This window comes from Saimiri boliviensis, chromosome 9 (assembly GCF_048565385.1).
Source record: "Saimiri boliviensis isolate mSaiBol1 chromosome 9, mSaiBol1.pri, whole genome shotgun sequence".
Lineage (NCBI taxonomy): Eukaryota > Metazoa > Chordata > Mammalia > Primates > Cebidae > Saimiri > Saimiri boliviensis.
In genome coordinates, this window is record NC_133457.1 from 62,593,478 (window position 1) to 62,617,949 (window position 24,472).

The following is a 24,472-nucleotide window of genomic DNA, read 5'->3' on the forward strand; positions in this document are numbered from 1 at the left end:
ACGTAGTAGGACCCTGTATCTAGAAGAAAAGTTAACTAGGCTTGGTGGCAGGTGCCTGTAGTCTCAGCTACTTGGGAGGCTGAGGTGGGAGAATCAATTGAGTCCAGGAGGGTGAGGCTGCAGGGAGCTGTGATTGTACTTCTGCACTCTATCCTGGGTGACAGTGGGACCCTATCTCAAAATAATAATAATGTTTATTGTTCTTGGTAGTAATCTTGTACCTCTTTTATTACATTTATTATTTGATGTGATTGTAAATGTAATATTTATTTTCTAACTAAATGCATGTTTTAAAGGCATCATGCATTTTTTGAGGAAAATCCAAGCAAGCTGATGTTATAAAATTATCTGTAACACACAGATAAAATTGTGTTAAATGTCAAATGGATTTTTCAGTTACACATTTTGGAATTTGGCCCAGATAAAGTGTGGATTTTAAAATACTGAGTGGTACTAGATGAAGTTATTTGGAAAGGCCCATTAGAGGCAATGAGTAGACAATTTAGAAAGCCTCTTCATGTGAACAGTAACTAGTTTCCACTCATAATTGCTTAAAACCAGAAATAAAAGCGAAAAAGTCTTTTGTACCACTGTTTGGGAGAAGTCAAGAAGAAACACAAATATCGAAATGTAATATTAACTCCCTCTCTCACAAAATAGTTATAAAAAAAGTAATCTGGCTGAGCGCGGTGGCTTATGGCTGTAATCCGAGCACTTTGGGAGGCTGAGGCAGGTGGATCACAAGGTCAGGAATTTGAGCCTGACCAACATGGTAAAACCCCATCTCTATTAAAAATACAAAAATTAGCCAGGTGTGGTTGTGCGTGCCTGTAATCCCAGCTACTTGGGAGGCTGAGGCAGGAGAATTGCTTGAACCTGAAAGGTAGCGATTGCAGTGAGCTGAGATCACGCCACTGCACTCCAGCCTGGGCAACAGAGCAAGACTCCATCTCAAAAAGAAAGTAACCTGCATGTTTAATAAAATTACTTATTTTCTGAAAAGTTCTGCATTCTGTATAGATGTAGAGGAATAAAACACTTAAGTACGATATATATAAGGATATATTACAAAGAGGAAATAATGTATTATTATCATTTAGTTCTTAGAACTCTATTAATTGCAAAGTACAATTTGAGTGAGTGGAGTCTTCTAAAAGTATACATTTAAAAAGTATTCCAAACATATGGTACATGTAATGTAAATTTAATGTATGGAGGCTATTTAACACTTCAGAATTCACTATCCAGAGCAACTAGTCTTCAGGTTAAAGCCATTTCTTTTCAGGCTTCTTGTGCTGCTCTGTAGTTCTTATATCTCTCTTGTTTCCCAACAGTAACTGCTGTTATTATATTACAACATAACTAATTCCTTTAAAAAAATCGATTTTAGTGTTTTATATGTTTTGGGCTGTATAGAAATGATATCATACTGTATGTGTCCTATGTAACTTTATATTTTTTTATCCAACATTATCATTTTGAGATTCATTCTGATGTGTGAAGCTCTAATTTGACCATTTTCATGCTGAATTTAATAGTAATACATTATATCTTTATGTCACAGCATATTCTGTTGGTGGACATTTGAGTTGTTGCAGTTTTGTTTTATAAACAGTGTAAAAATAAACATTGACTCGTACTGTATATGTGAAGTGTTTCTCTAGGTTATATTGCTAATAATTGAATTTCTGTGTCATATAATAGGCTTGTTTCCTATGATACAAAGTTTTAAAAGCAATGCCAAATTGTCATATATAGTGCTTGTTATCAGTTTCCTTTCGTGGTAGTACACAAGAGTCTCCATTGTTTCACATCCTCATCAATGCTTTGTATTATCTGACTTTTAAGATTTTGCTCGTTAGATATATGTAAATGGCACATAACAGTTTTATTTGTTTTCACTGAACACAAATGGTTATTTAAATTCTAAACCCAAAGTAATGTACAATTACAATAAAAGGCTGGAAGAAAGAGGAGGAAGAGAAAAAGATGTGAGAAATAAAATTGTTATAGGAATTCCTATATTCTCTTCCAAGCCTAAAATAATAATTGGAATGTTTAGTGTGCATATATAAAAGTAATGCCTCTCTTTGTTCCACTGGTTGTTTTTTAAATCAATTTTTAACAGTAATAAGTAGTTTACCTGGTTTTGTTCTTAAAATTTGATCTATTTTTTATTTGACAGGTGGAAATTTGTATCATACTGATGTATCACTCTTTGGAGAACCTACCGAGTTTGAGTATTTGCGAAAAGTGCTTTTTGAGTATATGATGGGTCGTGAGACTAAGGTATAAGTCATGTCTCGTGATTTGGTGTGCGGTTTAATTTTAAAAGAAAGACGTTGTGTCCACTTTTAATACACATATGAATGCCATATGTTTACTATTAGCAAATCAGACATGCTAATAGTTGGCAATAGATAATTATTTTATCGCTCCTAGTTTACAAAAGTGAATTGGTGGATCTTGCTTATATTTGTTACATTTATAAAATATTAATTTTAAAAATACTGTTGGGCAACAGAGAACACTAACATTACAATTTCATTAACATAAGAATAATTTGTGAACCATGTGGCTATTTTTCTTCTTGATATCTTTAAGTTAGAAGACTAGATTTCATTTTCAAGGAGACTTTAGGATATAATGGGTAATATTGGAAATAGTCATAATTAAGAATGGCTGCCTAGAGAGATTTAGAAACATTGTACTTTAGTTTCTGTCAGAAAATCATTTCTGCACCTGTGGAATATTGATCATTTAAAAATTACCCCATGTAACTAATAATGCTTGGCTAATCTGTTTTCTAGAATGTTGCATTTATTGTAGGGTTCTTAAATGTCGAGTCTTGTCTTACTCTTATTTGTATCCTTGCAGTGTTTTTAAAAGAGCCTTTTTGGACATTTGGTAAATATATATTGAATTGAATTAAATGCTTTTAGGGAAATTCATTAGCCTTTCCTCAAACAAAATTTTTCATTATAAGCAGTTTTTTTGACATTTTTTTACCTTAATGGGATTTTAATTGTCTGTGTGCCTTGGCTGAGAATGGGACAATGAACTTTCTGTGCTCTGAAGTAATCAGTGTTTTAAAGTATGGGTGTGTGAGAGTTGCTGAATTATAGGATGCTAAGCAGGTTCAAGCACTGATTTGGCAAATATATTTAAAACCTAAAAAGTGAATATTTTAAAATAATTTTTAAAAGGAAATATCTTAAAAGAATATTATAAATGTATAGATTGGAGATTCAGCTAAATACTAGGAGTGGGTTAGAAGTCATTTGAATCCTTAATATCTTTAGAAATCACATTTCATTATATCAACTAGTCTTCAAATTAAAGTAATACCTAGTATTGTGAACATGTATCACAGAAGGGAGATAGTAAATCATACCAATTCAGTGTCTTTTTTTTCCTCAATGCCATTTTTCAAAAAGTTCAAGGATAGCTAAAACTAATTTTCTCCTTATCTTTTAAAAACAAAACTAATGAAATACAGTTTTCTCTTATTATGTCCTTATGGGACATAATCTATCTTACCTCAAATACAGGGTATATTATATCCCTGTGGGGGGTATTTGAGGTGGGATAGATAAAGTTACCTTGTTATTGTATTGGGGGTGGGAGGAGAGGCATATCTTTAAAAAACAAACTTCTGAGACCTTTAGCTACCTTGGTTCATTAGTGAATCTAAAGCTATGATGCAAGAGTTGTTGCTAAATAATTTATTTAGCTTTCTCTTGATCGAAGAGACAGACTGCTTCAACCAGTTTCTTCCAAAGGTTATGAATGTCTCTGAGATGAGATGGCTACAGAGCTTAACTACCCTGAAGAAAGACCTAGCATAAGCATAAGCATAAGCATAAGCATAAGCATAAGCATAAGAGGCTTATGGGGCAGTACCAGTGCAGCCAAGTGTAAGCTTGTGCTCCAGGGCTCTGCAGTTAATCTTAGAGTGTGACCTGGGAAGCAGCTGAAAGGGACGTCCATGGCACAGGTAGCCGCATCTAATAAGCTGGCTGGGAATCTGTGTTAAGTAGTAGTGCTCTCTCTCCTCTTTATCTTCAACATTGATTCTCCTTTTCTGGCTCTAAAAATGAAGAGTAGTCTGTCATTCTGCCATGACATTTTACAGGTAAATGGGAAATTGGTAGCAGGTATTCAGTTTTAAGTTGCTGCACATTTATTGAGCATGGCCCTTTATAACCATGGTGGATAGCAAGATGAAATTTGATACCATCTCTAACTTTAAGGTGTTCACCATGCCTTAAAGTGAACAGTAAGGAAAGGAACTGTTCTCACTTAACCATAATATGATGCTGTATGTAGTTAGTGCTGTAAGAGAGAAACAGAGTCCTCATATTTACTTGTGGGAAGATCAAGTAGAACATCATGGAGGTGTGTATACTGCGATTTAAGGGGGGATGTTAGATTTTGATAGATGAGCCCAGATGGTGCTGGGGGTAGCCAAGACAGAAGGTTCCAGGCAGGAAATTGAGTCTGAGTTTTTGAAATCACAAGTAGCCTGATCCAACTAAAACACTGGATTTATGAAGGAGAGGTGATTTCACTTAAGACTGCACAGAGTGTACAGGGCCTTGAATGTTTTCAGAGATTTACCTGTAGGTATTGGGAGGGGGTATCCCTGAAAAGTTTTAAGTAGGGATTGACAACATCAGAGCTGTTTTTAGTCACATCTTTTGTGGGTTTGTTCAACTTCTATACATTACCAAAAAAACTGAAATGGAGACCAGGTTGCGGTTTTAGAATAAGTCAGAGTATGTTGTGCCCTTTGTGATTTGATTCCCATCTGCAGTTGTTTCTTGTCTAGCAGGCTGCATACGTCTTCTTACCTGTGTTTCTTCATCTGCTTTTGTACACAGTGTTCTTTATTTTATGAGGCAGATGTCTTGTAAACGAAGACTGGATATAGCACATACTTTCTTGTAGTATGGAGTTAAGTAAGTTCCCTTCCTTCGTTCCTTCTGTCCATATATTTTTTCTTGGGTTTTGATCCTCCATGCTAATATTGAACCTGAAATTCAGCCTGTTCTCCTTTTCAACATAAAGTGTTTCTCATCCTAAGCTTTGTTGAAGATGCCTCTCCCTAGGGATTAGCTGGCAGGAGAGGTCACTTCTAAATCAGGTGGCTCATTTGAACTTTTCCTTACTTCCCAGGGCCTGAGGATATTATATGTAGAGTAGACAGTCTGATATCTTTTCCAAGGTGTGGCAAAGAGCCTGGGCTTCTTCATTAAAGTGTTTTCTGGCAAGCCAGGGACGAGCTTTAAGTTTTTACTGGGTAATGAGCTGCAGAGTCTGGATCGCTGATGAATTTAGAGGTGGGTTTATCATTTAATGTTGTCTAGAAATATGAAGAGACACCTAGCCACGGCTTTTTTTTTTTTTTTTTTGCAAACATGCTTGTGCATGCATGTATATGTTGTTTCATCATAAATATAAATGAACTTTTTGGTACTTGGAGCCTTATATGGTGTTGATATTAGATAAATGCTTCCTATAATTGTGAATCCTTGAATTTTAGATTTTTTGGTACTTCTAAAAAAAAACCTTTGCAGATATTATACCAGAAACTGCTTCAGGGTGCTATTAAAAGGAAAATACTGAAATGGTTACTACTTTATATTTCTCTTGTCATTTCATGCCACATAGTTACAGGCATACCTCGGAGGTATTCTGGGTTCAGTTCTAGACCACTGCCATAAAGGGAATATCACAATAAAGCAAATCACACAAATTATTTTGGTTTCCCAGTGCATGTAAAGTTACATTTATACTATACTGTAGCCTGTTAAGTGTGGAATAGGCATTTTGTCTCAAAAAAATATATACCTTAATTTAAAAATACTTTATTGCTAAAAAATGGTAACATACATCTGAGCCTTCAGCCAGTTGTAATATTTTTGCTAGTGGAGGATATTACCTCAGTGTTGATGGCTCTTGACTGATCAGAGTGGTGGTTGCTGAAGGCTGGGGTGTCCGTGATATTTTCCTAAGACAACAATGACATTTGCCACATCAATTGACACTTCCTTCCTTTTTTTTTTTTTTTTTTTGAGACTCAGTTTCATTCTTGTTTCCCAGGCTGGAGTGCAATGGCAAGATCTTGGCTCACCACAACCTCTGCCTCCCGAGTTCAAGTGTTTCTCCTGCCTCAGCCTCCGAGTAGCTGGGGTTACAGGCGCTACACCACACCCAGCTAATTTTGTTTTTAGTAGGGACGGGGTTTCTGCATGTTGGTCAGGCTGGTCACACACTCCTGACCACGCTGGTCACCACTCCTGCCTGCCTAGGGCTCCCAAAGCACTGAAATTACAGGCATGAGCCACTGCACCCGGCCTGACACTTCCTTTTGTGAACATGTTTGATAACATTTTACCCACCATAGAAGTTCTTTCGAAATTGCAGTTAGTTTCCTCAAACTCTACTGTGGCTTTATCAACTAAGTTTGTTTAATATTCTAAATCCTTTGATGTCATTTCAACAATGTTCACAGTATCTTCACCAGGAGTAGATTCCATCTCAAGAAGCCACTTCTTTGTTCATCCCTAAGAAGCAACTCCTCATCCATTCGAGTTTTGTCATAAGTTTGCAGCAATTCAGTCATGTTTTCAGACTCCACTTCTAATTCTAGTTCTCTTGCTATCTCCACTATATCTGCAGTGACTTTTTTCATTAAAGTCTTGAATCCCTCCAAATCATCCATGAAAGTTGGAATCTTCTTCCAGACTTCTATTGACATTTTGATCTCTTCTTATGAATCATGAATGTTCTTAATGGCATGTAGAACAGTGAATCCTTTCCAGAAGTTCTTCACCTTGCCCACGGCCATCAGAGAAACCATTACCTGTGGCTACTGTAGCCTTATGAAATACATTCCTTAAATAAGAAAACTTGAAAGTCAGAATTACTCCTTGATCCATGGGCTGCAAAATGGGTGTTGTGTTAGCAGGCTTGAAACAATTTAATCTTGCACATCTCTGTCAGAGCTTCTGGGTGACCAGGTGCATTGTCATTGGGCAGTAATAATTGAAAGGAATAATTTTTTTCTAAGCAGTAGGTCTCAGCAGTGGGCTTCAAATATTCAGTAAACCATGCTGTAAACAGGTGTGCTGTCCTGTAGGCCTTATTTCATTTCTAGAGCACAGGTGGAGTAGAGTTAGCATAATTCTGAAGGGCCCTGGGATTTTTGGAATGGTAAGGCTTTTTCATCTACACTGAAAATCTGTTGTTTAGTGTAGCCATCTTCATCAGTTATCTTAGCTAGATCTTCTGGATAATTTGCTGTACCTTCTCCATTAGCACTTACTGCTTATTTAGTCCATTCTCATGCTGCTAATAAAGACATACTTGAGAATGGGTAATTTATAAAGGTAACAGGTTTAATTGACTCACACTTCTGCAGAGCTGGGGAAGACCTCATGAAACTTACAGTCATGGTGGAAGGGGATGTAAACATATCCTCCTCCATAGGACGGCAGAAAGAAGTGCTGAGCAAAGGGGAGAAAAGCCCCTTATAAAACCATCAGACCTTGTGAGAATTCACTCACTATCACAAGAACAGGAACATGCGGGTAACTGTGCCCATGATTCATTTACCTCCCACTGGGTTCTTCCCATAATGTTGGGATTATGGGAACTGCAATTCAAGATGAGATTTGGATGGGGGCACAGCCAAACCATATCACTGCTTTCCCTAGCACTTTTATGGTATAGAGATGTCTTCTGTCCTTAAATCTCAGGAACCAATCATTTTTAGCTTTAAACTTTTCTTCTACCACTTTCTCACTTCCCTCAGCCTTCATGGGATTGAAGGGAATTAAGGCCTTGCTCTGGATTAGAGTTTGGCTGAGAGAATGTTATGGCTGATTTGTTCTTTAGACCACTAAAACTTTCTCCAGACTTCTGTCCAGACCACTGCATGAAATAAGGCTATTTCATTCTGATTCGTGTGTTCACTGGAGTAGCATTTTTAATTTCCTTCAAGAACTTTCCTTTTACGTTTACAACTTGGCTAACTGGCATACAAGGCCTAGCTTTCAGGCTCTCTGGGCTGTCAAAATGCCTTTCTCACTAAGCTTAATCATTTCTAGCTTTTGATTCAGAGCAAGAGGCATGCAACTCTTACTGTTACTTGAATAGTTACAAACCACTGTAGGTTTATTAATTGGCCTAATTTCAATATTATTGTGACTCAAGGAATAGAGAAGCCCTAGGAAAGGGAAAGGGATGGGGGCTCAACTGGTCAGTGGAACATTAAGAACACAAACAATATTTTTGGATTAAGTCCGCTGTCTTACATGGGCATGGTGTGTGGTGCCCCAACACAGTGACCATCATAACATCAGAGATCACAGAGCGCAATAGCAGATAGCATAATAAAGACAAGGTTTGAAATACTGCAAATGTTATCAAAATGTGACAGAGATATAAAATGATCACATGCTGGGAAAAATGGCACCGATAGACTCTCTTGACAGAAGATTCCCACACACCTTCAATTTGTAAAAAAACGAAAACCAAAAAGCAGTTTCTGTGAAGCCCAATAAGGCAAAGTGCAGTGTAACGAGGTATGCCTGTACTTGGTTTCTAGATTTCGGTTTAACACACAAGATTTTGTTCTGTCTAAGCAACACAGTTGAAGTGATGAGGGTTTTTGTAAAATGCCTTTGGAATTTTCCAAGTACTGAGTTGTCTTAAATATATAGATATTTGTTGTTGTCTTGTACTTTTTAAGACAGGGTCTCACTCTGTCACCTGGGCTGGCATGCAGTGGTGCTGTCATAGTTCACTGCAACCTCAAATTCCTGGGCTCAAGCAGTTCTCCCACCTCTCCCAAGTAGCTAGTAATATAGCCATGAGCCGTAACACCTGGCTAATACTTAAAATTTTTGGTAGAGATGGGGTCTCACTGTGTTTCCCAGACTAGTCTCAAACTTCAGGCCTCAAGGGATCCTCCCACTTCAGCCTCCCAAAGTGTTGAGATTACAGGTTTAAGCCACCACAACTGACTGCACTGACATTTTTTTATTACCAAAATGGCAGAAGAGAAAAGAGAAAAGGAAGAAGAGGTCTGAAACTAAAATCTTGCCATGTGTGGAATTTGTGAATGAAGAACAGTATTAGTTGATCTGTTAGTAGAAATAAGTTATTAGAAATATGTAAAGTGTCTTGCCTACACTTAGTGTATAATAGGAGCTTTAAAAAAATTAGTTCCTTTCTTTCCTGGAAATTGTTATTATCCTTTTAATCTAATTATCTAATTATTATCCTTTTTTTCCCTAATGACATGAGTCTCCAAAAGTTTCGGTTAACTATATTATCTTTTCCGTAATGACCTTCCCAGATCACTTACACAGTTTTCCTTTCCCCCATACCCAAAGTCTATGTACATAAACTATGAACAAGGAATGTTAGAGCCAGTTTTCTTTGCTACCCTCCCGTCTACTGTAGGAATCTTAAGGAGAGTACTACCATCTGAGTTTGTATGTAAGCACTGAAGTTGTTATCCTACTTATTTCATAAGTGGTATGTTCTTTCCCCTCTGTCTCCCTCAAAACATCTCATCTTGATACAAAATAGGGAGTTTCAACCTTTGAGGAGAATTTTCCAGGAGCTTATGGGTGACAGTCTGACTTACGGTATATTTATTTAGATCTGCACAATTTATGATCTTGTTTTGCAAGCCACCATGTGTAATGTTTTGATTCATCATGTTTTCTACCAAATAAAGCATCTTGTGTTTATTTAAAATGTAATTTGTATTTCTATTAGGTTGATGTGCTGCATGTCTTGAAAAATACCTACTGAGCATGTTCATGTTCATGCAGTAGCCGTGTTTATGAGATATATGATGTGATTTAGTTAAAGCTGAACGTGAAGGGTATTTAAAATCTGATTATTTAGAGCATATGTTTTGGCAATACATCACTTGCTTATAGATAGATTTCTGCAAAGAAGCCTTTTAAAATGAATGTGTAGTAAAGTTTTATTTTAATAAAGGGGCCAAGAGCACTAGAATTTTATATAGCTTCATGCTATTGTAAATGTGTCTCATTAAAATAATATAAATCTAGACATTGTAAGGAGTCCTTTTAAATTGAAATTCTAGTGTTGGGTGTTACTTCCTTGACTGATACCGTCACATCATACTTCTTTGCTCGTGGCTTTCATTGAGAGCACTAAAGAATTCCACCAGCAGAACATGTCAGAATGGGTTGAGACTCTGTGCTTCCCTGTCTGTTAGTGATCATCTCTTGTTTTTCTTGTAGACCATGGCAAAAGTTATAACCACTGTACTGAAATTCCCTGATGATCAGACTCAGAAAATTTTGGAAAGAGAAGATGCTCGGCTAATGGTAAGTTCTAGAAGTAGGCTCTAGATAGAAGATCATATCCCATGTGTTTATAGTCTGTCTCATTTATAAGGACTTTTGAGTTAGTAAAATACATTTTAAGATTTCAAATCTTTCACAGCCTGAAAAATGAGAGTGAATTTACACTAGAAATTTAACCAATGGTAAATGAGAATGGATGCCCTCAAGGGAAGGAGCAGTCTAATTTAATAGCATCTAAGAGGTTGACACCCATATATCCTATATGGGGTTTCCAGAACTTGGGCTGTTTAGGGAAAGGATCGAAAAGATATTTGTTCTCATATATCTAGTAATAATTTTTTAAAAACCAAATTATATCATGATGTTAGATGTTTTATATATTATAGCTCTTTGTAGCATTCCAGTTGATTTCCAAATATATTAATTCTGGGTCAAAGGATTTAAGCATTCTTGAGCTTTTGACATCTTACGGGGGAAATCAGATAAGCTGCTGAATTATTTTTATTTTTTAAATTTTTATTCATTTTTATTTTCATTTATTTATTTTTCGAGATGGAGCCTCGCTGTGTCGTCAGGCTGGAGTGTAGTGGCGCCATCTCGGCTCACTGCAATCTCTGCCTCCTGGGTTCAAGCAATTCTCCTGCCTTAGCCTCCTGAGTAGCTGGGACTACAGGCACACACCACCATGCCTGGCTAATTTTTTGTATTTTTTAGTAGAGACGGGGTTTCACCATGTTGGTCAGAATGGTCTCGATCTCCTGACCTCGTGATCCACCTGCTTCAGCTTCCCAAAGTGCTGGCATTACAGGCGTGAGCCACCGCACCCGGCCTGAATTGTTTTTAAAAACATAGTGTGAAGTCAAGTATAATTGAAAAATGAAAGATACACACACTTTGTAAATTTTGCAAAATTCTCCATGCCAAACTTATTTTCTCCCCAGGCCAGTAATTTAATAAGATCCACTTTAGGCAGAGTATGAAACTTCAAAAGTTTGGGTCCTGCCTTCAACTCTCTTTCTGTTTCCTTTCCTTGTGTTGATATCCCGAGGAACCCTCCATGAATACCCTTTTCCTCCCAGTCTCTTTACCTATTTCATGATTCCAGTGCTGCCTTTCTTCTCTCCCTCCTCACTAAAGCAAGCCAACATCTTTTCCTTCATGGTGGGTTAGCGTGTGTCTGAGCATCTCCAATAAAGAACCCTAAGTCAGTAAGTCCAAAAGCATCTCATTGTATCCCAGACTGTTTTCTTAGAAAAGTTCTTGATTCTTGTGAGCCCAAATCTCCTTCTCTACATGATCACCTATTTGTCCTGGTTTGTTCTCATTCTAACTCATAGAATGCAACCAGAAATCTGTGGCTCTCCTGGATGCGGGGGTTTTCCCTTCCTGGCTAAATAATACCTCTTGCAGTTACAGCCCTTTATGAAGTTCCTTTGACCCTCTGCACAAGGTCAGCCCTGAAGGGGTCCCAGTGTCTCAGGCACATTCTGACCACTTTTTGGCCTCCTCTGAGTTTATCCTAGCATTCCCTGACCTTTGTCCCAATGCCTCGTTGTATATTGTATTGTATTATATACTTACTGTCTATTTTCTGAGGCAATTGCTAGTATTTTGGTTAGCATTTAATTGTTTTTTGTAAAAATCCCTCCACCACCACTCCCTGGTATTTATTAGCCTGAAAAGAATTGCTCTAGTTATTTCTGGTTATAAGTATTTTTGATAAAGATATACCATTCATCGATAGAATGCTGTTTTAAATTATAATGAACAAACAATTCTACAAGTATGTACCTTATTCAGAGTAGAAATTTTTCCTTTACTGAGTAAAATAACTGTCTTTGTGAAGATAAAAATTTCTAATGCAGTTTGAGCCTATTGACAGAATGTTGTCATTATGGTCCAATTTGAGAAAAGAATTTTAAATGATATAAAAGGGCTTTTATTTAGTTACCTTTATTCCTTCTCCCATAGCCACTTTATCATGTTGATGTTGGAATATGGCACACTGTACTTTTCCTGCATTTTCTCAGAATTTGGTGTATAGTGTAGACTTACCCTAAGTCACTGCTTTAGCAAATGTGATAGGAAACATTCCCCTTAGTTCCATATACACATGCAGTCTTTGGTTGATTTGCTTTGGTGAAAAATCGAATTGGTAAATGTATATAGTGAATCAGTAAAACTCTTTTAAAGCAGACAAAAAGGTTTCTTTTTGTTAAGTTTAACTTAAGAAAAAAGTCTTTGAAAAACAGACTGTTTCTTCCTGACTACAGTGGTGTTCATTCTAGGGAGGGATGAAATGGTGGCTGACTTATCCTTCCTGAAAGAATCTTCCTTTATCCCAGAGGCTGACCTGCCCAGATAGAATGTTCTACTTTTCTACTACTCCTTTAAGCAAAGTCTCATCCTTCATTATCTTTTGCTTAATAAGTTCAGTCAACAGTCATCGACTCTTCTAATTGTTATGGGAAATATAGGAAAATAGAAGATATGGAAGACATTGGTTGTTGACCTTGTGGAGCTTTTAATTTTAGGAGGAAGGGGTAATATCTGTTCATCCATTCATACATGAATAAAAAGATATGCTGAAGTAATATTATTCAAACAATAAAAAAGATGCTTAGGAAATGTGGAATTTTATGATGAACTTAAAATGAGGAAGGCCCCAAAATATGACATGATATAAATTAATCAATTTGAGTCAACTTTTGTCAGTTTAAGGAGATTCTTGATATTTGATAATGTGACTCACGATTGTTTCAAGAGTAGAAAGTTGAAGCGAGAGTTACCTTTGTCAGAAATTGCCATCATTCATAAAACGATCAGTAAGAATCACTGTCTTTGAACAAGCCTTTTGAAGACATTTCAGCCAATTTCATACCACTGTTCATTGAGCTGGAGCTCATTAGAACAAAACATAGGCCTGAACAATGATTTCTCTTTTTTCCAGTAGAAAGTGCTCATGATGAAATGTATAGAAAACAAAACTTTAGGAGTTCTTTAATAATTATATTTGCTGGGCGCGGTGGCTCAAGCCTGTAATCCCAGCACTTTGGGAGGCCAAGGCAGGTGGATCACGAGGTCAAGAGATCGAGACCATCCTGGTCAACATGGTGAAACCCCGTCTCTACTAAAAATACAAAAAATTAGCTGGGCATGGTGGCGAGTGCCTGTAATCCCAGCTACTCAGGAGGCTGAGGCAGGAGAATTGCCTGAACCCAGGAGGCGGAGGCTGCGGTGAGCCGAGATTGCGCCTCCAGCCTGGGTAACAAGAGCGAAACTCCGTCTCAAAAAAATAATAATAATAAAAAATAAAAAAATAATAATTATTATTTTTAAGTGATTTAATCACATTAATTTTAAATGTGTGCTTCAAATTGATCTTTTCTGTAAGTTTTTATAAATGTGCAGCTATAGTTTCACTTCTGTTAAAAATCAGCAACTCTAAGTGTTTTGTTATTTTTGCCTAAGGGCTGAAAAGCTGGTGTAAGAAAACCAAAACAAACCTCAAACATGTTGCGGAGCTGCCTCCTCTGTCAAATTAATATTTGGGATGCTTGTAAGAGTGTGGTTGCACTTTACGTTGACAGTGTGCAGCCCATGTTAGTTTCTCATTATTTATTGGGTATTATTAGAGGAATACATTCCAAAAACTTTGCTTTTTGACCATGGTGATTATATGTTTACTTTGTGGCACTGACCAAAAGCTTTCTGTGACTGCTGGTGAGGTACTTTTCAATATATCTCGTCTTTACTATACTGCCCTCTCTTCAGTGAGTTTTTTATTCTTCATTTAAAAGACCTTATTACAGGATACACGTTATTACTGTTTCCGGAGTTTACCCTAATCTCGAGTAGATTTTATAGATGAGAAATCACTCTCTGTTAAGTACAGTTTAATTATAGAACATAATTATAGTCTGGTTTATTTCACGGTCTTGGTGTATAGAGAAGGAATCTTAGTCCTTTGTTGACTTGCTATGGAGACTCAGGCAATTCTCGGAGCTTCTTTTCTTCACAAGATCAACTTAATCTTGTTAGGATTGTCAGAGAACCAGAGTACAGTTGCCTGTGCTGAGTTATAATGTACGGGTGGTGGTGATGATTATTTAGCCTCCTCATAACAATGTGTAGTTTTTTCTGGAAAAAGAGACTGGAAAGGTAAACTAATCATTACCTTATATAAGAAAAACCATTAATACTTTAGTAGGAGAATCAAGTCACACGATGACACCAGCCTACAAAATGCCCCCGTCTCCAGGTTCAGTACCTTAGAGTGCCAGCCACATGCAGTATTGCTGGGGTGAGAGCCTAGATCTCAGCAGCTTGGTTGCTGTATGATTTAGAGCAAACCATTTTCATATTTTTGACCCTTATTGGTAAAATGAGATAGTTGGATTGTATTATCTCTAGGTTTCTTTCCCTGTATAGTATAAAATTTTGTTTTAGATTTGTTTCAAGTGGGAAGAAGAATTGCCTTCTAAACAGCAGGCAGAAGTTAAAACAAAAATGCACATATCAAGTGCACACATCTCTGCTTTTCCTAGAGCAGCCCTTTTTTCCTCCTCTCGATTTTTAGTTTACTATACCTCGCTATTTCATTTTGTGATGATTTAGTTAGTTTAGATGGCCAGAATAGACTGGATATTTGAGTAACACAGTATGGGCAAGAGTGAATACGTAAGTCCTTGGCTTATCTAATTGCTTGTGTTTTTATTGACTAAAACTGTCCTGGAAGTACACCCTCATTTTTTTTAAAAGGAGAATATTATTATATTCTTCAAGATAATTTCATTAGGAAAGTTAATTGTAATTGGGTAACATGTCATCTCAGAATTGAGAGATACCTTTGTTATATGGAAACCCCTCTTTAAACGTTTTCTTAAACATTTTTCTCTTTAGAGTGCTAGCAAAACGTAGTGACATAAACGGGCATCACTGTTTTCTTGATGACTCCATTAAAGAAAATTTCTCTTCTTTGATGGAAAAGGTTGACTTGTTTGTGTTCTCTGTCCACTCTAGTCATCTTTTTCAGTTGCTCTCTTGTTGACTCTCCTTCAGCTTTGCTTTCACGCTGATCCTTGGTGTCGTATATAGTTCTTCATCAGCCCTTGCCCTGGACCAGTCTTCTATTATATTAACGTCTCATTTTCTTCCTCTGTTGGAATTTTCAAAATTTCCTCCAAATTGATAAAATCATCAGAACTTGTCAGTATTTTTATGTACAAAAGTTTTACATTCCCACATGAGATTTACCCTTTCCCTTTGTATGGGCTTGGAAGGTGCATGCAAGGTGGGTTCAGGAAACACATAAAAATAAAACTGGCATATTGTAGAAAATATTGCACATGTGAAACACATTTGTTATGTTGAGAGTGGTTTTGATTCTGGTATTGCTACAATAAGGTAATATGTGATCATTGGAAGAAACATTATAAACCAGAAAGCTAGAAAGGGAGTCCCTCATGATCTTCAGCCTCCAAACTACTACTGCTCTGGCAATACCATCTCTGTGAACAGTGTGGGGAATATCTCCATGTTTTCTAAGCCATGTAATTACATATTTATAGTTAGTCCTTTATCACCTACACTTTATTTTACAAAAAATTAGAGTATGCAATGGCTTGCTTTTTTCACTTAATATATTTTTATATTATTCCACCTTATTACAAATTGGTCTCATTCTTTTCAGTGGCTGATTGTATGATTATATGGATGTCCTACAGTTTAGTTCACCTGTTTCCTGCTCATTCCATTTACTTACGTTGTTTTCAAGATTTTCATTGCTTAACAAGCAGAGACACAGGAGCATCCATATACATGAATCTTGTATATTTCTGCCAGATAGGTTCTTAACCTCATTGTGTTGTATATGTTGCACATATTATTTTATAGCTTGTGTTTTGGTTTGCTGCTTTTTACTAACTTTACATTAAATATGAAAGAGAAATAAAATGATGTTCGTAAGGTTGGCCACACTATCCAATAAAAGATTCCTGATTTTAGAAGCAATCTTTGTTTTTAATGCTGCCATTTAAAATCACCATGAAGGTAATTAATCATTTTGGACTATGACAATCTTAAAATGGGGCATAAAGTTTATTTAAGATTTGCCACAGTAAAACCTACATTTGAGATTGAGTTTTCTTAAATTGAAATTTCAATTTGAGTCACCATTCCTGAAACCATTTCTGATACACTGTTGAATTATAAGAGTTGTTCAGTGATAAAATTGACATGTTAGGAATGAGAGTTGAACATATAGACACATGGTGTTTCAAATTCATCATCGTTTTCCCCAGAACTTTTTAGGGTAAATTGGGATTATGTAAATCAAATTTTAGCATGTATTTTCATGGAATTATTAAAGAAATCCTTTTGTAAAGCAAATAATCGCCCCATAATTTAGCTGGTAAATATGTACTTAAAATATGCAGTACACCTTTAATTATGTTGCTTAAGTCTTTAAATGAAACTTGCAAGTACAATCTCAGCTAAATCATATTATATTTATTTAGGATATGGGGGGAGGTATTACAGATTCCTTATTCCTTGCCTGTATACCCTCTATTTGGGGAGATTTGAGAAAAGTTTAACTGCTCTCTGTAATCCTGTGAACTTCATATACACATAGAATATATGTGTTAGATTAAGTCTTAAAACTAACCCAATAAGCTTTTTTTCTTCCTGGCTTTGTAGTTTACTTCACCTCGCAGTGGTATCTTCTGAGTAAACCATCAGTCTGTGCTTAGTTAGCATGTGGTGAGTGAAGAACAATGTCTTGTGTCTTTTGTGCAAAAATCAAATGTGTTGCATGATACTAACCATTTTGCTGGAATTCTTTTGCTCTTGTTTAATGAACATATGATTATGCTATGGTTAATATAAGTATTTTCTGCTCATTCTGTTATATAGATCAATAACAGTTAAAAGTTACCACCAGTAGGAGTTATATAATTTTAGAAAATTTTATTTCTTTAAATGGTAATTGAACATTTGAAAATTGCTCTGCGAAGTTTTGTTAAAGAATCCAGAAAGTATTTATGTAACTTACTTCCCTTTTGTTTTTAATTTTCCAAGAATGATCTTTGAAATTATGACTGTGCGAGAGAAATGAAAAATCATTTTCTAGATAAAAGTGAAGTGGTATATTCCGTAAGAATTAAAAATACTGTAAAGCCTAAGTAGAGTCAAAGCTAGTCAGAAATAATGAAAACTAGTAAGATTGATTTTAAAATACAGTTTTATTACTTCCTGGTATCAGACAGTTTATCACAGACAACACATTTGTCCTAAGTAGACCCGTAGGCAGCCTGCTTTAATTGAATGTGACTCTTTCTGATTAACATATTACAGTGAAATGGAGGCACACAAAACGTTTCAACGCAGGTGACTGTCTTCATCATTTAAACCCTCTCCCCTTAGCTCTACATATTATTCATGCTATTAGGTTGATTTAGTACCCACTAAAAATTTGGTATGCATCTTTACCTCAACCTTAGCTAGAATTTTCACAAAATCAAAAACAGATCACAATTAATAGGACTTCACTATCATGAAAATAAATACTCTCTGTGATTGTTAATTTCCGACTAATAGTATCAAGGTTTAAAATGCCACGATACAGCATTTCTCTATTCTTTTAAGCTTTTAGCTTTTACCTTTTTTTTTTTTTGAAGAGAGCCTCATCACCCAGGCTGGAGTGTAGTCGTGTGACCATAGTTCACTGCCGCCTCAACTCCTGGGCTCAAGGGATCCTCCCACCTCAGCCTCCCAAGTAACTGGGACTTTAAGGCGCCTGTCTGTTTTTTGTTTTTTGTTTTTTTTTTTTTTTTGAGACGGAGTTTCGCTCTTGTTACTCAGGCTGGAGTGCAATGGCGCGATCTCGGCTCACCGCAACCTCCGCCTCCTGGGTTCAGGCAATTCTCCTGCCTCAGCCTCCTGAGTAGCTGGGATTACAGGCACGCACCACCATGCCCAGCTATTTTTTTTGTATTTTTAGTAGAGACAGGGTTTCACCATGTTGACCAAGATGGTCTCGATCTCTTGACCTTGTGATCCACCCGCCTCGGCCTCCCAAAGTGCTGGGATTACAGGCTTGAGCCACCGCGCCCGGCCTGTTTTTTTATTTTTATTTTGTAGTGACAGGGTCTCGCCATCTTGCCTAGGCTGATCTTGAACTCCTGGGCTCAAGTGGTCTTCCTCCCTCAGCCTCTAAGCTTTTATCTTTAAAAGTCCTTTATGTCTACATTTGAGTCTCCTTTTGATTTTGATATGTATTATTTGATTTGCCTTAGTGATTATACAGGACTATATTATCTTGACATCCACATTATAGCAGCTGGCAGTACAGTGCATGGTTTTATTAGGTTACTTTTATAATAAATGTGAACATTGAAAAAAATCTAAATTCTATGGCTAACTCATTAAGTCTTAATGTTTTCCTTTTAAAAATAATATTATAAATACTGCATTGCACTTGTTATATTATTGCAGTTAAATACTATCATTTATCACTGGAAATGTATACTGTGCAGCATTTTTACTGATTGATTAGTTGTCTCCTCAACTTGTAGTTTGAAACATTTCAGCCCAGGAGGTCAAGGCTACAGTGAACTGTGTTCAGGCCAACTTTTGGTTTGAAACATTTCAGACATAAGATTTGCAAAAATAGTACAATGAACACCCATATATCCTTCACCTGGTAATGTTTTGCCAGATTTTCTCACTTGCTCTCACTCTTGTCTCTCCATATATATTATTCCTCATTTGTGACATTCGCTAATTACTTGCAGACATTCTTGCAAGCATTTGACAATTGTAAACATGAACAAAGTACTTTAGCATGTATCTTTAAGAACAAGGACATTTTCCTACATATAGTACATTATTACATTCAAGAAGTTTAACATTAGCTAATACTAATATCTACTACATAATATTTAGTTTTTTCCCGTTTTCTAAGTAGTCTTCCATAATGTTTTAAAATCCAGGATCCACTCAGAGATTTCACATTGCATTTAGTGGTCATATTTTCCTAGTCTCTTTTAAACTAGAAAACTTCTCCTAGCCTTTTTGTCTTTCATGACGTTGGCATTGTGCAGCATTGTTGAACTGATGTTGAATTTTGCTTCCCACAGCAGATCAAGCTGTCTCCAAAATAGTAACTGACAAAGGAATTTACATATAATAGAAGATCTTGTTTATGTCTTCCTTAAGTTCCTAGGACCAATGTGATTGTTGAACTAGTTTTATAGATAATATACTATTAGTAGTACATTATGAGTAGTGAATCAGTGTTCATTTACAAATTGAGAAGACTAAACTCCCCCTATCCACTAAATATATATACAAAGTTTGTCTATATTAATCTTATTTGGTAATTTATTTTTATGAGATTTTAAACTCATAATTGATCTGACTTCTGGCTTATAGCCCTCCCCTCCCCCCTCCCCTCCCCCCTCCCCTCCCCCCTCCCCTCCCCCCTCCCCTTCTGCTTTCCCCTCCCCCCCTTCCCTCCTCTCCCCTCCCCCCCTCCCTTCTTCCCTTTTCACTTTTGTTGCCCAGGCTGGAGTGCAATGGTGCCATCTCGGCTCACTGCAACCTCAGCTTCCCTGGTTCAAGCGATTCTCCTCTCTTAGCCTCCCCAGTAGCTGGGATTACAGGCACCTGCCACCACACCCAGCTAATTTTTTGTATTTTTAGTAGAGACAGAGTTTTACCTTGTTGGCCAGGCTGGTCTTGAACTCCTGACCTCAGGTGATCCACCCGCCTTGGCCTCCCAAAGTGTTGTGATTACAGGCATGAGCCACCATGCCTAGCCAGCATTTTCATTTGAGAAACATTATGAGGAAGACTTTGGGTTTGTCATAGTTTTTTTTTCTTTTGCAGCATGGCCACACCAGGCTAGAGTGCAGTGGCATGAACACAGTTTACTGCAGCCTTGACCTCCTGGGCTCAAGATATCCTCCCGCCTCAGCCTTCTGAATAGCTGAGACCATAGGCACATGCCACCACACCCAGCTATTTAAAAACAAAATTTTTTTTGTAGCTACAGGTTCTTGCCATGTTGCCCAGGCTGGTCTTCAACTCCTGGGCTCAAGCAGTCCTCCCACCTTGACCTCCCAAAGTGCTAGGATTATAGACATAAGCCACCATGCCCAGCCAGCATTTTTAATTAATTTATTTTTTGAGACAGGGTCTTGGTGTGTTACCCAGGCTGGAGTGCAGTGGTGCAGTCACAGCTCACTGCAGCCTTGACTTCCCAGGCTCAAGTGATCCTCCTGCCTCAGCCTCCTGAGTAGCTGGGACTACAAGCACGCACCCTCATGCCTGCCTAATTTTTCTATTTTTTGTAGTGATGGGATCTTACTATGTTGCCCAGGCTATTTTTAATTTTTTATTTTATTTATTTTTTTTATTTTTTTATTTTTGAGACGGAGTTTCACTCTTGTTACCCAGGCTGGAGTGCAATGGCGTGATCTCGGCTCACACAACCTCCGCCTCCTGGGTTCAGGCAATTCTCCTGCCTCAGCCTCCTGAGTAGCTGGGATTATGGGCACGCGCCACCATGCCCAGCTAATTTTTTGTATTTTTAGTAGAGGCAGGGTTTCACCATGTTGACCAGGTTGGTCTCGATCTCTCGACCTTGTGATCCACCTGCCTCAGCCTCCCAAAGTGCTGGGATTACAGGCTTGAGCCACCGTGCCCGGCTGATTTTTTAATTAAGCTTCTTAATTCCAGATGAGACATAAATTTTCACACCAAAATGCTGTTTTATCTTTTGCTCTTGTGTCATGTTGGGAGAATTGCAGTATGTAGAATAATCAACTCACTGGGTAAGAGGAAAGAGCTCTTTCTCATCTTTATTTTTTGTATTTTTTTGAGTTAAGAGTCTTGTTCTGTTGCCGTAGTGTGATGTTGTCTCACTGCAAACTCTGCCTCCCAGGTTTAAGTGATTCTCCTGCCTCAGCCTCCCGAGTAGCTGGGATTACAGGCACTAGCACGCCTGGCTGACTTTTTTGTATTTTTCATAGAGACAGGATTTCACCGTGTTGGCCAGGCTGGTCTCAAACTCCTGGCCTCAAGTGGTCTGCCCACCTTGGCCTCCCAAAGTGGTGGGATTACGGGCGTGAGTCACTGTGTCCAGCCTCTCATCTTTAATTCCAGTCCAATCTTTGCAAGATTTAGCCAAGTCAGCATGTTTACTCCTGAATGGTTGCAGTTCCAAATTACACTTAGAAATGCTATTTTCCAGGATTCCTGACTATATGTTGGTTTACATCATTGCAAGAATGTTAATTTTTAGAAGATACCTTTAAGATTTAATATTTAGATTATTTCTCTTTTTTTTTTTTTTTAATAGAATGGGGTCTTGCTGTGTTGACCAGGCTGGTCTCGAACTCCTGGCCTCAAGTGATTCTCCTATTTCAGCCTCTCAAAGTGCTGGGATTACAGGCATGAGCCACTGCACCCAGCCTTATTTCTGCCTCTTTACTGCAATCTCTAGACCATGGAATAGAATTTTATTTTAAACTTGAATAAACAAATCTCCCAAAAAGTCAACCTACAAGTCCCGCCACCTTCCTCATTCTCTTTTCCTTTTTCTTTTACAGTCATGGCTCCGATCTTCATCTTGAAGAAGAGCGCCACTGGGCGACTGCTGCTTGGAAACTGTCCACACTTCCTACTCTGAGAGTGAGGTTGTCATTCAGGGCCCTTCATGTAGCCAAAAGACCAGGAGAAATCTGGCCCGCAGATACGTTACAGATGCCTTTAAAATAGATTTTATCAGTGGAGAAATGGTGATTGATTTTTCTTCAGTTTTCGCTTGGGAAGAGTTTTTTTTGTTGTTTAAAAGAAATTTTGAATGACTTAATATGCTTTTATTGGCTTACATAATACTCCTTTCTTCCCTTCTTTTTAAAGAACTGCTTACCTTTCCTATTTATTTTTAGGGTGATTTTTTAAAAAGACTTGTGCAATACATTTTGAGATAAAACTTAGTGGATTTTTTTCTGATAAATTAGAGCATTTAATTGACTATTTTATTCAGGTTGATTTGTTGAATATTTGCTAAAGACCTGTCCTTTAAGCTATGACATATAATAAATCCCAAATGGCAGTACCTCATTGTTTACTTAGCTTTTGTACTTATATTTTTCAGAGGAAAAAACACTACTGTAAATTGTGAATAGCCAGTATATAACTGTATTGTGTGCAAATCTGTGACTATTGGCAGTGTCATCTCTGAAAAAAAGATAAATAAAATTTATTTACTATATAAAATTTGTTTATTGTACTTCTTCCTCAGTTGAAATCTATTTTAAAATGGTTAAGAATGGATATTCTATTTGGATAAATATAGTGAAGAATTATTTGTCAGTATAACTAAATGCTGAGCATTTGGAAAGAATTTTTGTGTTCAAATTTGGTATGACAAAGTTAGAAGGCATATGGAAATAAGTACTCTATGATGTCTGTTTTTGGATTTTGACAACTTGGGAATGCCTCCTGTCCCTGGACTATACCATTGTTGAATTTTATTTTTTAATTTAGAGAAAAATTTCTGCATACTAAGAGATGGGTACTGTTCAAAGGGCTTCACCCACCCTTCATATTCTGGGAAATAAAATATTCAGTATCTAGGTATTATCTAACCTCTGCCTCAAGGTAGAATCTCAGTTTTCCAGCCAGTCTGGACCTTAGCTCTGCTGATGTATCTTACATTGTAATAGAGTAGGGAGCTCTGGGGAATAGATAACCGAGGGGGTCTGCCTATAACCTAAGGCTGACTCCTTTACTATGCCAGCAAGAGAAAACGGTCTTCTTAGCACACACTCTCCCCACCCCGCAGGCCTTGTTTTTAAAATCGTGGTTTACTTAAATGGGCAAAATTTTGTCCCACTGAAAGGTTTCTAATAACAGATGTGACTTCTTGTCCTTATCTTTTTCTAGGGTGGAAATGGTGGGTCTCCCATGAAATCCGTATGCAGCTTCCTCTCTTTAGCCCTTTTATAGAGACAAGTGTGTCAAAAAGAGGAAGGATCAAACAGAGCGGCAAACTTTCTCTGTAGGGCCAGAGAGGACATACTCTAGGTTATGTATTGCTTCTGTTGCAACTCTCAACTCTCATTATAGCGCAAAAGCAGCCATAGATGATGCGTGAAAGCATAGCTTTGTTCCAGTAAAACTTTGTTTGTAAAAGCAGGTCGCAGGCTGGATTTGGCTTGCAGGCTGTAGTTTGCCAACCCCGTAGAAAGCCAGCAAGCTGGATTTTAAATATTTTATTTAGGCAGTAGGGGTGGTAATGATTTAATATATAAGAGTTGCTGATTTTTCTTCAGTACAGGTTTGCAGCCCCTATTTCAGAAAGGGATGCAGTAAACTCACTTCACCCTAGTTAAGAATAATGGCGATATTCTCTCAAAGTTACTTGTTCCAGTGAGCACTTAAATCCAGACACAGGTTCAGACACTAAGGCTCTCTCCAAGCCCTCATGACTGCAGCACACAAAAAGACTGATGCAGTAAATATACTGCCAAAAAACAAGCATTTCCCTTTGAAAGGATTTAGATGTTCAGATGTTACTTTAGCAAGAATTTTTGGCAAAAAAATTCACTTGGAGTTACTAGAATTCATAGCCCCTTTATTCATGTCAGGTGCATGTGGATTTTGGTATAGAACAATGTTAGTATTGACTATCATTGAAAATTGTTGAATTAGGTGTTCTTCAAGGAGTGGAACATTATTTCTGATTTTCAGACATGTAAGTGTTAACTTTCTCTCAGTCTTTCAAAAATCCATTGGTTGCAAAAGCTTATGTCTGTAGATCAGGTAACACACATAGGCTGTTAGGGTGCTCAAGCATTTTCCCTGCTGCATGCCCAGGAAATGGACGTGGCTCAGTTGGCGCTTCCTTGCCCTCTGCAGCAAACAAGGACCACAGGGGTATAGGCTAAAATACTGTGCCCAGACTGAAGTTTTTCCTTATGTCTGAAAAAGCAAACAGGGAAGACTTCTGGCTTTTTTTTTTTTTTTTCCTTCTGATTCTGAAAGAATTTTAGACTAAATGTCGATGAAACTCTCCCACCTGGAGAGTTTCAGTCAGTTTT

The 24,472-nt window shown here is 37.4% G+C and overlaps 1 protein-coding gene across 5 annotated transcripts in view; it reads left to right on the forward strand.

The window, feature by feature from the left end:
• The window catches only part of GOLGA4 (golgin A4), a 148,562-nt gene extending 125,916 nt beyond the window's left edge, over window positions 1–22,646 (forward strand). For 3 of the 5 annotated variants that reach the window (XM_074406004.1, XM_039461949.2, XM_074406006.1), the window contains 4 exons: window positions 2,186–2,289; window positions 10,293–10,379; window positions 17,058–17,120; window positions 21,974–22,646. In XM_074406004.1, the coding sequence (XP_074262105.1) occupies window positions 2,186–2,289; window positions 10,293–10,379; window positions 17,058–17,087 (221 nt within the window). In that variant the 3' untranslated portion in view covers window positions 17,088–17,120; window positions 21,974–22,646. The remainder of the gene's footprint in view (window positions 1–2,185; window positions 2,290–10,292; window positions 10,380–17,057; window positions 17,121–21,973) is intronic. The other 2 variants (XM_039461950.2, XM_074406003.1) reach the window with 1 other exon arrangement.
• Window positions 22,647–24,472: the final 1,826 nt, after the last annotated feature.